The sequence below is a fragment of the Enhydra lutris genome, unplaced genomic scaffold, assembly GCF_002288905.1.
Source record: "Enhydra lutris kenyoni isolate GAN:26980312 unplaced genomic scaffold, ASM228890v2 scaffoldscaffold68, whole genome shotgun sequence".
NCBI classification, from domain to species: domain Eukaryota; kingdom Metazoa; phylum Chordata; class Mammalia; order Carnivora; family Mustelidae; genus Enhydra; species Enhydra lutris.
The window spans coordinates 3,270,818-3,288,681 of NW_019154152.1; the positions used below are offsets into that span (position 1 = coordinate 3,270,818).

General features: G+C 49.0%; 1 protein-coding gene across 1 annotated transcript in view; it reads left to right on the forward strand.

Annotated features, from left to right (window-relative positions):
* Positions 1–17,864, forward strand: part of LOC111159475 (polypeptide N-acetylgalactosaminyltransferase 18) — a 342,809-nt gene that overhangs the window by 287,637 nt on the left and 37,308 nt on the right. The window contains exons 8-9 of the mRNA XM_022521983.1: positions 5,696–5,833; positions 10,993–11,088. Of these exons, the coding sequence (XP_022377691.1) occupies positions 5,696–5,833; positions 10,993–11,088 (234 nt within the window). The remainder of the gene's footprint in view (positions 1–5,695; positions 5,834–10,992; positions 11,089–17,864) is intronic.

The following is a 17,864-nucleotide window of genomic DNA, read 5'->3' on the forward strand; positions in this document are numbered from 1 at the left end:
GATAAAACCTCAGGCGGAAAAGGAAAAGGTGAGTGTGTTTTCTAAAAGTCTATCCCTTGACCCAACCCCCGCCCGCCCCACATTCCCTGCTTTGTCCAGATACCCTCTCCTAACTCTTCTCAGGTTTCTGGAAAGGGTCAACACCTTTTCCCTTCCATTCACTTCTGAAGTCTCAGTACTGCACCCAAACTGCTTGTGACAAAGCATCCTAACTGCTTAATGGACATTTTAAAGTCTTTAAGCTACAAGATCCCACCTTTCCCTTGAAACTCTGTACTCACTTGGCTCCATGATGCCACAGCCCAGTACACCCCCATCTTTCTCTGATTGCTCTTAATTTCCTTGTGGGCAACTCTCACCTCCCTCGGATGCTCACATGTACCCAGGGATCCATCCTTGGCCAACCGCTCTCATTAAACCTCATCTCCCTGGTGGCCCCTTCTGTTCCTGGGTGCTTGTATCTGTTGATGACTTCCGAACTAAGATCTGCAGCCCTGACTTGTGCCTTCAGCTTCAGACCTACAGCTGCACATCTCCTGGTTGCTCCCTTGAGCACTTGAGACGGAGTCTGCCAAAACAGAGAACATCCTCCCCCCCACCCAGAGCTGCTCCTGTTCTCCCTCCTCACCACAGTTTGGGATACCACCATCTATCTGCCCAGATCCACGAGCTTGAAACTGGGCATCTTCCTTTGATCCTTCTTTCCCTCAAGCCGCATTCCCAGCCTGTCACGGAGCCCTATCCTGTCCTTTCCCAACCCCATCACGTCTGAGTTCAAGCCTTGTCTTTTCCTCTGCAAGAGCTTTGGGCTGGTTTCCCTGGCTCAAGCCTTATCACCTTCAAATCTATCCTCTGTACTACCCAAAGTTATCTTTAAAAAACAAAAAACAAAGAACCTCACAGGGACCACGTCATTGCCCTGCTTAAAATCTTTAAAGGACTCTCCATGGTGCACAAGTTCAGGCATTAAGCCTGTTGTTTGACGTGCTTTCTCCACTGCCATCTCTAGTCCCTTTCCCCTGTTCTGTCCCGGAGTTCCGCGGCCGGCACAGCCAGAGAGAACGCCCGAGTCCGCTCCGCACCGTTTCTGGCCTCCGTGCGTTTGCGCATCTTGTCCTCTCTGCATGCATTCCCTGCCCTCCGCCTCTTCCCCAGCCTCCACCTTCCCCCATTTCCCTCCACCCAGTTAGACTCAGCGCCGGGACTCCTCCTCTAGGAAGTCAGCCTCAGTGGGAGAAAATGCCCCCTTTGCCTGCATGTCTCTGTAATTGCATCATTGCTGTGTAAAAGAATGTGCTGTTGTATAAAAGTCTCTCTCTCTCTCATTAAACCAGGGGCTCTCAAATCTGGCAGAACTTTAAAATCCCTTGTGCTCCAGCCCCAGAGATTATGACTTAATTGGTTTGGAAGGGGACCAGGGATCATTTTTTGGAAAGCTCTTCGGGGATTCTAATGTCCGTCCAGGGCTGGGAACCACCGCCTGAGACTCGAGGCTTTCTGGGGACAGATCGTGTTCTTCCCTTTTGTGCCAGCAGGCCTTGCACAAGGCAGGCATGTGGTCAGGGCTCAGGAAAGCCTCACTGATGCTTTATTAACAAATGGATCTGCTGGCAGTATGTGCCATTCCTTTCTCCTTGGGTCAGTAACTCCTAAAAGTGCATCTGCAGACCAACTGCATCAGAATGACTTGAAGAGCTTTAAATATACTGCTTCTGGGTCTCATCCTTAGAGATTCTGATGAGTAGATGCCTAGTGGTGCCAGAATCCATTAAAAACTTTCTGGGTGGTGGTTTGGGACTGCCAAGTTTGAGTAATACTAGTTTAGCCCATCCTGCTAGTCCTTCCACATTCACCTTGAGCATCACCTACTCCAGGAAGCCTTCCGTGACTGCTCACCCTCACTTCCCCCCACTGCCCCCCCCCAATCCTGGCTGCCCCATAGGGCAGCTCTCCCTCAGCTTCCCTCTCTGCACGCTGTGTGCAGAGAGACTGTTGACTTGTCTGGATCTTCCAGATCCTCCTTTCAGGCAAAGTCTGTGTCTTCTTCCTGTTAGTATGCAGAGAGCTTAAGACAACGACTGACACGTACTGAAGATGAACTGACAAAGAAAGAAGAGGGAGGAAGTGTGGATGCTACAACACCCACCCCCTGTGTTTTCCCCAAGAGTGTCCCCAGCTGCCCTTGATGGGGTGGTGTCCCAGTACCTTGTGCTCAACCACAAGAACATCTGTTTCCTATTGATTTCCCCTTTTGTCTGCAGCATCCTAGCTGTAGGTAGGGAGCTGGACCCCTTCCACCCTGCCCAGTGGCTGCCTTGAGAATTAGATAAGTTAGTCTACGTAAAGACTTTGATCGGTGCTCGGCCCATAGCAAAGTCACCAGCTAAGTATTAGCTCTTGCTGTGGCTGGCCTTGTTTACGCCCGGGCCTTCCCACCCCAGCTTTAAAATGCCCTTGCCGGGCCGCCATCCTCCCCGCTTGCCTTCTGTGCCCAGTCCTCCCCAGGCTGTGTACCAGCCAGAGCTGCCTCTCCCATCCGCTTCCTCGCCACGTTCGGTCCCAAGCTTTTGGAAGGTGGGAAGAGCTGCCAGCTCTGGGATCCCGTCTGCTTTGATTGAAAATCAGTTTGCTCATCAACAAACGGAAAGTGGGCCTGCAGCAAAGCATCAGTGCTTTCTCACCCGGGGTTCAGGAACTCTAGACCCACCCCTGCTTCCTCTTGCCCAAAGATAGGCTGTGTGACGGTGGGGAGCTGACAGCCCTTCTTCGGGTTTGGCTGTAAAAGAGATTGTGCTTGTGGCCGCACACACAGGAAGGAATATAGCTTTTTTTTTTTAATTCGATATTTTACGTATTTATTTGACACAGAGATAGAGAGCACAAGTAGGCAGAACGGCAGGCAGAGGGAGAGGAAGAAGCAGGCTTCCCACCAAACAAGGAGTCCATCGTGGGGCTTGATCCCAGGACTCTGGGATCATGACCCAAGCTGAAGGCAGCCACTTTAACCAACTGAGCCACCCAGGTGCCCCAGGAATACAGCTTTTTGTGTGGCTGAGTGTTTTCGTTTCCAAGGGCTGCCATAACCCATTGCCACACATCGAGTGGCTTTCAACAACAGAATTTGATTCTCTCACAGTTCTGGAGCCCAGAAGCCCAACATCAAGGTGCTGGTGACACTGTGCTCTCTCAGAAGGCTCTAGAAGAGGATATTTCTTGCCTCTTCCAGCTTTGGTGGGCTCCTGGCATTCCTTGGTTTATAAATGCATCACTCCAATCTTGGCCCCCATCTCTATGTCTCTGTGTGTTCAAACCACCCCTCCTCTGATTTATGAATATACCAGTCATTGCATTTAGAGCTTACCCCAAACCCAATTGATTTCATCCACAGATCTGAATTCCACCTGCAATGATCCTATTTCCAAATAAGACCACATTCACAGGTTCTGGTTAGACACAAATTTTGCAGGAGACACTCACTATTCAACCCATTGAGTATTTGGCAAGGGGGGAAGATATGTTTTGTGTTTTGTTTTGTTTTTTTAAATAATAAGGGCCAACATGACCCTCTCTGAGAATGTTTGCTTATTTCTCAATTTCTAACCCCAATCTGAGAAGAGTTTGATGCAATTTATAATAAATACATGGTACAGACGCTGAACCATTAAAACAGCAAGGCAAAAGTCAACTAATAAATAGGAAGAGAAAAGGGCCATGATAACCAGAAATATAAGTTGAGCAAAGCTCTGATCTTAGAGTCTCATAGAAGTTAAAGTGGAAATGGACCCCTGATGGATAGTTCTCCCACCTTCCATGAGGTCATAGGGAGAGAGACAAACTGTCCCTTGATCCTGAGCATAGAAAGAAATTTTTCCCATGGGAACCCAGAATTTAAGAAAACATGGAGGCCTTCCAAGGGCAGGTTCTTCTAGCTTCTAGTGGCTTCCCATAAAAACTGAGACACAGTGTTAGTTTATTTTCATGTAAAGGCAATTATACTGTGAAGAAGGAAGGCCTGGGCCCTGGCAAATAGGTTTGCGAGATAAGGATAAGGTGCAGAGAAGTTCAAAGAGCTAAAACTTAACAAATCCCTTGGGGTAAGGGGTGGAGGGAGTGAGGAGGTCACATTTATTGCCAGTTGCTACATTCGAGACTCAAACATTCTCAACCTGGTCTCGTCCATAGCTCAGCTCAGCAATAGGTCAGGGCATGGAGATCAGTCAAACATGTTTCCTGAATCCAGCAGAGAAAAGCCAAATAGCAGTTGGTGGGAGGGCTCTGGGCCGGAGCTGAGGAGTAGGCAAGTCATAGATGCGGTCATCAAGACGTCCTCAGAAGGAAGGTCCTCACTGGCATTGTACCTTTGCAGTCTGAAACCTGAACCCTCGGGCCATAGGAGGTTCAAATTTTTGTATTTTTATATTGCCTAAATTCTGGTGGGCAAAAATAAATGTATTTCTTCTGTATCTACACTTGGTTGTTCCTCGAGCCCCCCTGATCTAATACCAAATACTTTGTTCCAATCACGGGCAGATACGCGCAGCAGCCATCTTTGTGATTTTTCTCAGACACGTCAAATGTCCATTTCATTATCTTCCCAAGCCCAGAAACTTGACCCCAGAGTTGACCCTAGAACCCCGGGGGTTCCCACAGCCAACACATGAGCTGTGGCGTCAGTGAGAGAGAGCTGCATCTCCCTTTGCTCCCCTCCCTCCATGCTGGGCTAGTGTCTCGTGAGATACCACTGAACCTGGCTGGTCCCTGGCTCTGTGGTGTCATCCTCTAAGAAGTCGCTGAGTCCACATCGGACTCCCAGCTGCAGAGACTCCTCGCCGTCCTCTACTCTGGCTTCAACCCCTCTTTGCCTGGTCCTGTGCCTGGTGCAGGGCTGGTGTGCAGGGACTCCATGTTTTCCCCTCGGCTCTGGGACCACAAGAAATGTGGGGACTTTTCCCTCTCTCTAACTCAAGAACACCTCCATGTCTCCATTACTACTCCTTGCCTGGTGTATGGTGATGGCTTAGGGCCCACCTTGCTGATATCCCCGGGAAGTGACAGACCCAAGTACTCTCTACACTAAGAACTTGGGTCTTAGGAGGCAGAAGGGCAGGCTCTGGGGTTCAAGTCTCAGCTCTGCCTTTTATCAGCTGTAGGACTTCAGGCAAGATGTCGCAGAACCTCTCTGCAAATGGGGCACTGTGCATAAATGTAAACCCCGGGGCAGGTCTCATGGAGGACGGAACCTCACACTCTGCAAGTGTTCGACAAGCCTTTGCTGTTACAATGATTAGGAATAGAATTTGAATTAGTATGACTCCATCTTCAACTCTCCCCCTTCTCTCTCCCCCGACTAACAGCTCAGAACCTCTTGTCTCATATCACAAGATAGAAAAAACCTCCAACTGTATGCTTCAGTATCTTTCACCTATACCTGGGCCCCAGCTTTTTCTTTTCTTTTCTTTCCTTTTTTTTCATTTATTTTCAATGGCCTTGGATGATAGTCCCCATCCATGCAGCCCTCATGTTTCAGTGCCCACGTGGGGACAGTCATGGGGTTACGTACAATGCGGGGAAATGAAAGAGCTAAGTCCCCGCGTCCTTCCTTCACTAGACAGTGTCCAGGAGCCTGGGCGGGGAGATCTGGGGAGAAGCGGTGTCCTGCTGGTAGCTGGAGCTCTGCATTTGCTTGCCCTTGCAGGACTCTGGGATCGACATCGGGGACATCACAGCGAGGAAGGCTCTGAGGAAACAGCTGCAGTGCAAGACCTTCCGGTGGTACCTGGTCAGTGTGTACCCAGAGATGAGGATGTACTCGGACATCATCGCCTATGGGGTGGTAAGGAAGTGTCCCCTGGGGCTTCATGTGGGCATAGAAAGCAAGGCCAGGCAGAGGTGTGGGGTCAGAGGAAAGGAGAGAAGGGGGCTTCTGCTTCCCATGTGTAGACTAGAGGACTAGAGGCAGCCTCCTATGTGGGACCTCTGGTAAACCAGAGAACTAGAGGCAACCTCCCATGTAGGGACCTCTGGTAGACCAGCAGATGAGAGGCAGCCTCCTTTGTGGGATATCTGGTAGACCAGTGGACGAGAGACAGCCTTTGGTGTTATAACTCGAACCTCTGTTCCCTTGTTCTAAATCTCTCCTTTACAGTCTTAAGCAATTTAGCTCTAGCCTCAAACCTTCATGTTCTACTTAATAAAACAAATACCTGCGGTTAGGGTAGACTGGCAAGACAACATAATGAACACCCGCTGTCCCCCAGCATGGGTGCCTGAGGTTCTAGCAACCAGCCTGCATGCCTCCCCCATCTAAGGACTTATGCTTTCTACTCACACACATGGCTTCCAGGAAAGGAGTTCTGGAATACAACCTTCCTGGGTTCACTGTATTTTGAAGGATGTTTTAGGACCACCTGTTGATTAGCACAGAGCAGTCACCCCAATGGAAGGCACAGGGTTTGGATCCAGACAGACCTGGTTCCAATCTTGACCAAGCCACTTCTCAGTCAAGTGTCTTAACAGCTGTGGGTCTTGGCTTCTTCCTCTGTTAAATGAGGCAAAATAATACTGTGCTCCTAGAGTAGAAAAATATCTAAGATATATAAATATATTATATATCCTGGCAATTTGTGTGTTCTGTCTAAGGTTAAAATGCTTTGAATATGGTAATCTCTACTATTGTCCCAATGTTCCCAGGATCATTCAACTCTTGAAGTATTTTCAATGATACCTGATTGGTTTTTTGATATCTCACCTGGTTTTTGCTTCCTGAACACGTAGAGCTTTTCTGCTGACAGTTATAAGCCCTCAAAACTACATACTGACATCATGGAACAGATGAGGAAACAGAAAGGCAAAGTTGATCTTCCCATGTTCACAAAGGTCATCAGCAGAGAAACTGAGCCTAAGACATCAGCTTCTGATATCACTCTGCTTCCTCCCTTTGGAGAATATCCCCTCAGACCTTTTTGATATCCTAGCATGAAACTCAAAGGAAGAACTGCGGCCTCTTCCCTGGATAAGCCATGATCAGAACCAAGTTCAAGGCCTGCCTCCGCAGGAATATAATGGGCAGAGCCTCTGTCTGGGAGGGGAAGAAGAATGCTAGCTACGGACTGGCCTCCACATTCTTTGCAGGCCTCCCAACTCTGACATCCTAGGGTTCTACAGGGCACAGAGCCAGGATCCAAGGAATCACCCCAACTCCCTCAGACCTCAGCTGTCTAACAGGCCAACCTGTAGGAAGGAGTCATATCTTCCCACAAGAGTTTCCATGGCACAGTTGACTTCTCAGGCTGGGGTAATCTGGATACTGGAAAACTTCTCAGCCCATGCCACCAACTATTACTTAAAGAGGGGAGTTGTGTGTGTGTCCATTCAAGTTCTGGGTCTTGGCCAAAGCATTCTCATCTTCCAAGCAGAAGGGTCTCATCTTAATGACATGTACAACAGGTTTACCGTGGAACCCTCTTACCACCACACCCAGAAACCTTTAGCTGATCAAATAGTAAGTGGCATATACAGGGCTGTGGTATGGATCTGACTGAGTCCATAATTTGAGCTGTTTTTACTCAGAGTGGCTGAAAAGCCACTCTCTCATCATCCCCAAGGGCTGAGCAGTGCTAGCCATTCCTGGGGCTGGCGGAGGTCTCTGACAACCACCCCCACCGGCACCCCGTGTTCATCTGCCAGCCGCTGCTCAGGGCCCTGCCAGCCTCCCCTCCCTTCTGGCTCCTCCACGGGCCGGGCTCTGACAGAGCAGAGCCACGCTTGCTTGTCAAGGATCATAATGAACTCCTAATGGGGGCACTAGGGTGAAGATGGGCAAAGCAGGATACAGCCACAAGAGCAAGGATTTGCTGAGGCTGAACCATTCTTCCTAGTGATTATTTTTATTCTAAAATGCAGAGACCAGATGTCTTCTCAGGGGTAGAGTTTCTTTCTACCCTTTCCTTTCCATCTTAGGCCAGGTCAAATAACCTCCTGGGACTCTCAGTGGGGCCAGGGTCAAGTCTAGAGCCCTGGCCACTTACCTGCTAACAGATTCCATTAATGACTCCTGTGGGCAGAAGGGTCTGTGGGCCCCGTTGTGTGGGCATGAGTTTCCCCTGGATCACTGAGCCCCATGTCCAAGAGGCGGGGTCCTTGAATCAATCCCAGCTCTAGTGCGACAGCAGAGATGAAGCAGCATCTAGAAACAGACACGCCCGGCTTCTGGAATGTTAGCTTTGCCACTTACTCTGTGTGTAATCTCAACCATTTACAAAACCTTCAAAGCTGTAATCATACCATCTCAGGGGGCATTTTTCACAGTCTCAGGATTGTCACCATTTGCATGACGGAAAGAACTTGCTGCTTGTCTGCTTCCTAACATCATTCGTTTGGGAATGCCATTCATTTGTTCGTTGCCTTCATTCATTCATCCCATGTATGTATTTACTGTCTACCATGGGCCAGGACTGGCCCATGTCTGAGACAATGAGAAAGACTCAGACCTAGCCTGGTCAGACGGTGGATACAGGCACTCGAAGAAGGGACAAGAACCAAGCACGCTAAATGCAGCAGTAAGATAAATGGAGGCGCTGGTAAACCACGGGGCCATGGCCTAACACCCAGGCTTGGGTCAGGAGAGACTTCCGGAGTGACAGAGAAGCTGAGAACCAAAGGAGGAGGCACATTTAGCCAGACAAAGAGAAGGCATAAGGAGAGGTGACATGGGGAAGGGTTCATGCCACAGGTGTGGCATCACACACAAGGAGGTCAGGCAGACCTTCTGGCTACGCCACAGTTCCTCATCCTTCAAAGAGAGAACGTCGCCGACCTGGCCAGGTTCCTCTGAGGGAGAGGTGGGGGGACACGCGGTGAGCACTTCATGCGGTGGCTGGCACATAGATGCAGCCATAACGGCCAGTTGCCCTGAGTGGCTGTCAGCAAGGTCATAGCAGTCATAGGAGTAGCGAACAATTACTGTGCATTTGCCGTTTGTCAGGTCCGGTGCTCCCTACTTGTGGATATGCTTGCGTTTACTCCTCCTCTAACAGTCCTGTGAGGCAGGCACTGGTATTATCCCTACTTTAGAGAGAAGAAAACAGACAAGAAGGAGCTGTGTTCTTCGTCCAAGACCACACAGCTGGAGCCAGGATTCCATCACAGCCTGTCTCTCCCGACAGCATCAAAGACCACCTGCTTCACGGGGGAGGGATGACACAGAGCCGGGGTGACTTTATCGAAAGGCACCGCCTACCTCCTCACCCAGAGGATGGCTTTGAGAACCCAGCAGAAAGCCAAGGCTGACATCAGGGCTTTCTGGATCTTTCTCCCTGCGACCGCCGTTAGCAGGTATCACTAATGGATTACAGCTCTCAGCTTTAGATGCGACACCCGCTTCTCTGCGGGCTGCAGGAGAAGTCCAGAGTGCATTATATGGGCTCCCTCACAAAGGCAAGCCACGTAGTTGTTTTACAGAAGAGGATTTGCTGCATGGATGTTTCCGGGGCCTCTGCCTCGGGAGCTGGCTCATGTTTATAATTCTTCAGAACCTCCAAACCGCAAGTCTGAGATTGAAGTGCCTTCACCCGGTAGAGGTGAGAAAGCTCAAGAAAGGGATTTGACTCTATTCCTTTCCCTATCAAGAACAAGGTATGCTGGGAGCACACATGGGCCTCTGGTCATGCCGTTTTGCACCCCTTCACTGGGTTCCCTGCACTCCTGCCACAAGTCGTCAAGACCATGGAAGCTCAGCCGCTGTCAGTCTCTGGCCTCCTTGAGTAGATGACCCACCTGCGGTCCTTTGCCCTGGTCTTCCCTGAATTCCAGTATCTGTGTCCTGTTCTAAACAGAGCGCTTCGAAGCTAACAAGACCTATATAAGCTAGCTCAAGTCAAGGTGGAGAACAACGCCACCACCTTGCATATGCGTGCAGGAACTGACGTAGAGCTGGGCATGGGCACTAGTGCTGAGAGGCCACCAAAGCCAGAGCAGGGCACAGTGTCTCTAATTCCATCTCATGCTGCATCTCTTCCTTGGCCACAGCTGGGTTTCTCTGCTTACACCTGGCCCAGCAGATCCCCCAGACCCAATCTAAATGGCCTCACGATTCTAGCGGCCTCCACCCATGGACCACTGACTCTCTCACTGAGAGTTCTAGCACGGAATAAGAGGATGATGAGATGGTTCCATTCCAGAAAGAGAAGGATGGAGGAGAGCGAGAAAAAGAAAGAGAATTATTAACTCATTCCAAACTGCCTGTTGGTGCCCACCATGGTCTGCTCAGCTGTGGCTGGTGAACAGGGCCATGAGGACTGTAAGCTGTCCTTTCCAGGGTCTGGGAGTGGGCTTCCGCCAGAAAGGGACATTGGATACTGGTTTTCTTACCTGACATGGTGAGGCATTGGTTCTGTTGTTTGCTATGTGCCTGCAGGTGAGGGTAAGAGCTAACTCTCTCTTCTCCTACTCCCTTGGTCCCATTCTCTCTTATTTACCTGCCAGAACTCCCACTCTGGAACATCCTTGTCATCTGGGCACCAGTGGGGCCAGGCCAGCCACTGCTGGATCTGCAGGGGGCAGAGAGGACCTGGTCCCAGAGGACATCTCAGACCTGAAAGCAGCAAACATGTTGCCCAACTTCCCCCAACCTTCCAGAGCAAAGACTTCTTTCCGGGGACTATTGGAAGCCCTGGTGTCACCCCTGTGGAAATGGAGGGGGGTGCATCCCGAGCATCATCTTCTGTGTGTGTGTATCTTTTATTCTTACCTACACTGTCCCCACTTATCTTTTAACAACATGAGAACAGCTCTCCTTCACACGAAGCTGGGTTTCCCTCAGCACCTTTATTCAGGCAAAAGCTGGTGCTTGTTGCTTTCCACAGTATTCAAGGGACCTCGGGTTGATTATAGAAATGGAGCCTGTCTCTGTGGAATGCTGGCATCTCCTGATTTAATGCATTTGTTTCTCTGCTCCTTTCTCTTTGGTGTGGCCGCCCCTCCTCTGGCATTCAGCTGCAGAACTCTCTGAAGACCGACTTGTGTCTCGATCAGGGTCCAGACACAGAGAACGTTCCCATCGTGTACATCTGCCACGGGATGACACCGCAGGTGAGTTCCCCGAGAGAGCCCCCTGCTGGGGGTGTACTCATGTCTGTCCGGCTTGGGGAAAGATGGTTAAACTCCTTTCGTGGCTGCTCTAGGCCCCGGGGGCCTCCATATGCTCATGGGGAGAAAGCGAGAGTCCTAACTGCCTTGCCTGGAAGGGGTCTGGGATAGCAGATGCTGCTGTGCCGGGATCCTCAGGGATGGGGAGCAAGGAAGGTGATCAATTCCTAAAGAGGAACACCTGCCTTCTTTGGGGAGACTATGGGTAAATCACAATCCTGTTTCGGGCACCTATGCCCTTCCCTAACAGGAGGGAACACAAGGGTCCCCCAAGCTCTCCGACATCTCAGAATGCCAGTTATGGCCTTCGGGGCTCTGCCCTTGAGTAGATCACAGCTGCTGCTAAAATTTATAGCCGAGAGAGCTTTGCTAGCCCAGGTGACCTTCTCCTGGTGGAGAATGTGGGGAAGCTATGAGGAAGATACGTTATCCTAGGAAAAATTGGCCAGTCACAGCCTAGGCTGCAGATATCCAAAGAGGATGCTGAAACACAGACAAGAGAAATGGCCTCTTCAACAAAGTGCAGTGGACCACCTTTGCCTATGAACACCACAGACTGAACTGTTCTGATTGGACACCATTTTCAGAGTTTACTTATCTTACCTCCAGCAGCGCAAATGATGTTTTTACAAAGATAGTATAGAAGATATGTATATTTGTGCAATTATACTACGGGTTTAAAAGAGTCATCACTTGTCTCAACACACAACTGAAGGCAATCATGATGTGTGTGTCACTGGCGTCCTGTGCTGGGACTCCCTGGTGATTGTCTGCTGTGATCTCCACTAGATCCTCGTTTCTGCAGGCCCGGCTGCTGTGGCTGCACCGAGTGGAGGGTCACAGGTCAGCAGATCACACTATCCCCACCCCACACAGTACTGCATCTCATTCTCCATCCTTACAATGCTGTGATATTTCTCATGGATGACTAGTTTTATGTAAATTCATTACTGACATCTAACGTAAGTACAGACAGTAGACAAATGGTAGGTATACAGATTCATGAGCTTTCAAAGCAAACACGCCCACATAACCAGCACCCAGATGAAGGAAAAGAGCATTATTGCCTGATTGTGAATTTTATACAAATAGGATTATAGGGTGTACGCTTTCTCACGTTGGCTTCTTTCTTTCACTGTTATATTTGTAAAGTGCCTCTGTTCTGCTTTTGTGATTTTTATTACTATGTGATATTCCATTTTATGAATGTACCATATTGACAGTATATTTACAGCCCAGGGACACCTGAGAGTATTAAGAATACTACTGCTATGACCATCCTTGTTCCTGTCTTTTGGTGCATGTATGCACCCATTCCTTGTGGATTTATACCTAGGGGTCAAATCGCTAGTCGTAAGGTTGCTCTGTTTGCTTCGAACGTACTCTGCCTGTAGTAGTCTCCTGCAGCTGCCGTAATATAACGCCTCGGGAATGTATTTGCTCCCCGTCCTGGTGCCTGGAAAGTTCAAGATCAAAGTGCTGGCTGATCTGGTTTCTGGTGAGGGCTCTTTCTGAGGACTTGCAGATAGTTACCTTCTCTGTGTGTCTTCCCACAGCAGGGAGAGAGAGAATGAGTGAGCTCTCTGGTGTCTCTTCTTGAAGGGACACTAATCCCACTGGATCAGGGCTCTACCGTTAGGACCTCATTTAACCTTAACTTGAAGAGCTGGAGAGGCCTCAGCCGGTCCGTACTTTAAAAAATGAGAAAGCTTGTTCTGAAGAGAAAACGGAGTGTAGCTGAACAACTATTTGACTAAGAGACCATGGTGGGACTCATGGACTCAGTCAGCCATCTCAGCAGCAGAAGCCATAAATCAAGATGGGCTTGTAACAGCAGAGACTGGCAGCCTGAAGGAAAGAGAGAGCAGGACAGAATGAAGGCAGGCTTGTGGACTTCTTGGCTTTCACAAGGCAGGAACGTAGGGCTGTTTAGCTGTGAGCATGCCCTCTTCCTCAAGAAAGGGGAAGAATGATGCTGAGGGCCATTCGGAGACCATCAGTGCTGCCAACGCCCCGTTAGCCCCAGGGGCGAGGCTGTCTCATACAAGAGTGGGCCTGCCTCTCTGGTTTCAGTGGGCCAGGATGACCCTGCCCAGTGCCTTAGGAGTGTGACCAAAGCAGGGAGCAGCTTGGGCAGGCCCACCCCAGAGGGCCAAGGGCACAGGCAACTCCACAGGACCATGGGAGTGATGCTGCCACCCCAGTGGGCCTGGAGGGCAGAGCATCAGGACAAAGAAGGTTATTCTCAAGCCTTGAGATCTAATGGAATTAGCCTTGCTGGGTTTTGGACTAGTGTGGGACCCATCACGCCTTTCCTTCCAACTTCCCCCTTCTGGAAAGTGCCTGTCTAGCCTGTGTCTGTTCCGCCATCGTATGTGGGAAGCACATACTTTCTCTGATTTCACAGACTCTCAGATGGAGAGAAATTTTGCCTCAGGATAAATCACACCTTGAGCCTCACACATATCTGACTTGGAGGATACTTAGATGATATTTGAACTTTAGACTTGAGAGTGGACGCTGGAATGACTTAAGACTTTGCGGGCTGTTGGGATGAAACAAATATGTTTTGCGTGGGAGAGGGAAATGAACTTGGGGGTCCAGGGGCAGAATGCTATGGACTGAATTGTATCGCCCCAAAATTCATATGTTGAAGCCCTAATCCGGACTGCATTTGGAGTAAGGAAGCAATTAAGGTCAAATAAGGTTATGAAGGTAGAGCCGTGATCTGATGGAATTAGTATTCTTATAAGAAGAGACACAGAGAGCTCAGTGTCTCCCCCTCCCCTCTCCTCCCCACCATGTGACAACACAGCAAGAAGGAGGCCGTTAGGAGCTAAGAAAAGAACTCTCACTAGAAACTGAATGTACCAGCACTTAGATATTGGACTTCCCAGCTTCCAAATCTGTGTGAAAATGACATGCTGTTGTTTAAGCCACCCAGCCGGTGACATTTTGTTGTGACAGCTTCGGTCAACCAACATTCAGTGAAACAGTCTCCCAGATTAATTACATCAATTTTTACTCCCACCAACCATATCTTTAGAGTTCTAGCCATTCCACATCCTTGTCGACGTTTAGTATTCTCTGCAAATCTGTATCATTTCTAAATCATAGACATAGGGATGTGGCAGTACCACGCTGTGGTTTTAGTCGGCATTTCCCTGAGTACTAATGCAGTCGGGCACCCGAGTTTTCAGCTCAGAAAATCCCCACGTTGTTCTTGAGTATGGACCAAGGTGGCCGTGGCCCAGGCCGTTTGGTGTTTTTGTAAATTCCCTGCCTGCTAGTTAATACTCGCAGCCCAGGAGACCGTGAATGAACTTGCCTTTAACAAATCCATATGGAAATCTATGGGGCTATTGCTTATCTGGACCACTGGACAAATGTTGAGTGTTTCCTCTGTGTGAAGGTGGATGTCAGCTTGGGCAAAGCCTGCCAGTCTTCCAGCTGCTGCTGATTCAATATGGGGCCATCGGTGCTGTGGTTAAGAGCCTGGATTCTGGAATCAGATTGTCTGCGTCCAAATATCAGCTTTGGCTCTAGTTGTCAAGTTTTTAAAAGGTCAAGGTTTTAAGTGTGGACCTATTTTATTTTCTGTAAAATACAGATTAATGTTGGTATAGGGCATAAAGGTTATTGTAGGAATTTAATACATGTCCAATATCTAAAATAGTGCCTGGCGCATAGTAAGTGCTCAGTGAGTGTTAGCTAATAATACTGCTATAGTGCTATATTATTATTATTATGCATTGAGACTTGCTCAGTATATATGCCCTCAAGAGTCTAGCTCCAGCCCACAATGGACTGACTTTCCCTGACCTCATGCGCCATGTGCCATGGATTCCTGCCCTGGTCAAAGCCTACCCATAGACTAATGGAGCATCCCTGAGTTTTTGTGGCAGCAAAAATGCAATGGAGTAGGGGAAACAGGTGGAGGGGGAGTTCAGGAAGCCTGAGTTCTTGGCTTGGTCTTGCCACACAGTGCAGTGTTACCTTAGCCCTCCCTGGGCCATTATTTTGTTTTACTCTTTCATTGAGATATGGTTTTACACTAAAGGACACACATCTGAAGTGTATAGTTCAATGAATTCCCACATTTGTAGACCACTGTGTAGGCACTATCCAGATCGAGCCCATCATCCCCCTGGGCTTCCTCATTCTTCGTCTCGGTCAACACCTCTACCCAAAGGTAATGACGATTCTGGTCCCTGGCACCACCGATTCATCTCACCTGGGCCTGTGTTCTTCTGTGCAAATGAGGAAGCCCGGCTGGCCAGCTTTGGACCCAGGTGTGCTAGCCCTACCTGCTTACCTCCAGTTCTTCCTTGCCGAAATTCAGCTGGCCTGAGAAGCTGTGAGTCTGTGCTGTGCTTGCCAGGAAGGCTGGGAGCTGCCTTCCCTTGGTGCTTTATGAACCAGCTTCTTGAGGTACATCTGCAGCAAGTCTTTTTTTTTTTTTTTTTTTAATTTATTTGACAGAGATCACAAGCAGGCAGAGGGGCGGGGAAGGCAGAGAGAGAAAGAGGAGGAAGCAGGCTCCCCGCCGAGCAGAGAGCCCAATGCGGGACTCGATCCCAGGACCCTGAGATCATGACCTGAGCCGAAGGCAGAGCCTTAATTAAGCCACTGAGCCACCCAGGCGCCCCCATCTGCAGCAAGTCTTAAAGACATGGATCCTCCTCCCCATTTCTCAAAGCCACAGTTGTCACATGACTGGGCTGTGCAGGGAACATGGAGGCCCAGTTACACTCTCCCACCAGGCCCACAGCTGAGGTGCACAGCTGTTAGTGCCCAGAGGCAAGGAGGCTGGAGGCCCACCTCTCAAACACATTTCCCAGATCAAACACATTTCCCAGAACGGGGCAGTGTAGGGACCCGGCTGTGGCAGGATTTGTTGAGTCTGGTCTGCCCAGTGAGCCTGAGAGGATGGGGTCCTCCCGGAGATGGGCTGTGTGTCCTTGGTGGAATTAATCCATCCATCAGAGATGGACAGGTGCGGGGATAAGTGGTGAGTGATAAGGCAGAGCTTGTGACTGGAAAGCCTTCCCACAGGTATCTCCTGGCCCCTAAGAACTCCCCTGGCTCATGGAGGGGATGAGAAAAGGAGGAGCTCAGGGACCTTACCTGAGTTTGAGATACACCTCATAAGGGGATTATGGACAAATACAGGCCCTGAGGATTCTCTGAATCTCCTAGACTTGGTCCAAATCAGACCCTCAATATGTATTTCCAGGGATATTTTCCCCGACTGGCAGCTCTCAGCAAAATCTCTCTTGTTACCATGGCCACAGAGGCCAAGGAGAGACCAGGGAAGTTCACATGTGCACAGATGGGACTGCCATGTGCAGTTGTGCAGGTGGTGCACTGCACAACTCTAGGGGATGGATGTGCCACCTCCCATTGTCGTCTGGGAGTAAAGATCAGCCCCAGGTGACAGTCCTTCTTACCTCTTCTCAAACCTCACACATTCCTCCCCAAGCATCACATATGATAAGAAACTTGAAAATGTTGAAAGGCAGACTACCTGGGTTCAAATCCCAGCCAGACCTCTTTCTAATCAGGTTCCTTGAATACATGTCAAAATTTCCTTGTGCCTCAATGTCCTCACCTATATTATAGTAGTACCTACCTTACAAGATTGTTACAAGAATTTTAAAAATCGATAAACATAAAACATTGAGACAACAAGCCTGGGGCACGGTCACTGCTTCCTAGATACTGGCTATTATTCTACCAGATTGGTAGAGACTCAAGACCATGTCCTTGAGAATGGGAATTGTTTAGCCTGGAAAGGAGCAGATTTAAGAGGGACGTGGAAACTTCCAAAATTACAAAGACACAGATTTTTGGCTGAGTATACAGAAACCCTTCCCAGTCCTTGGCTCAGATGATACTGTGACCTCTCCTTCATCAGAGGCATCCAAGTCAAGTTTGGTGAGCTCCAAGGGCATTATGTAAAGTTCCTACATCATGTAGAAGCTTAAGGTAAGAAATCCCTAAGGGCTCTCCCACCCTGGAATTCTATGACTTTTTAATCGGTTACATTTTTCTTCTTCTTAAATCAGTGAGAGTCCACCATGTACCAGAGAGTGTTCTTGGCCCTGGGAGACAGAACCGGACAAAAGTCCCTACCCACATTAAGTTCCCATTCTAATGCTGGAGGCAAACCCCTCTATTTTCTCACCCTCAAGTCTTCACCACAGCTGGGACTTGAACTCTTCTCTCGCCTAAGAATTTCATGCATGGCCAGACTGAGCTGCATGCCTCGGATTTCAGCCAACCAGGGCCAAGAATGGTGAAGGAGGAGAAAGATCAAGAAGGCAGGACGGCAGGCTGACTCAGTTTATCCTGCCGACCTTGAGAGTCACTTCCCTTCCCCTTTCAAATTTCTAAGTTTATCCATTTGGAGTTTGAAGGCCAGAAAGAATCTGTATCAAGCAGATAATAAACAATCCTCAAAAGTCATCGCCATTAACCAAACAAGTTATTTTCTCAATTCAAAAAAGTAAAACATGATTCTTAAACAAGTTGAAATGAACATGGGACAAAAACTTAGTTGATTCATTCATAGGGGAACTAGGAAGAAGTTTAAGCAGGCACGGAGAGCATTTGAGGAGATCAGGATCTGCCAGCATTTTCTAAAAACAATGTCAGAATAAGATTGCTAGATTAGATACCAAAGTGGTTAATGCCCTATCGGGAAATAAAACCATAGC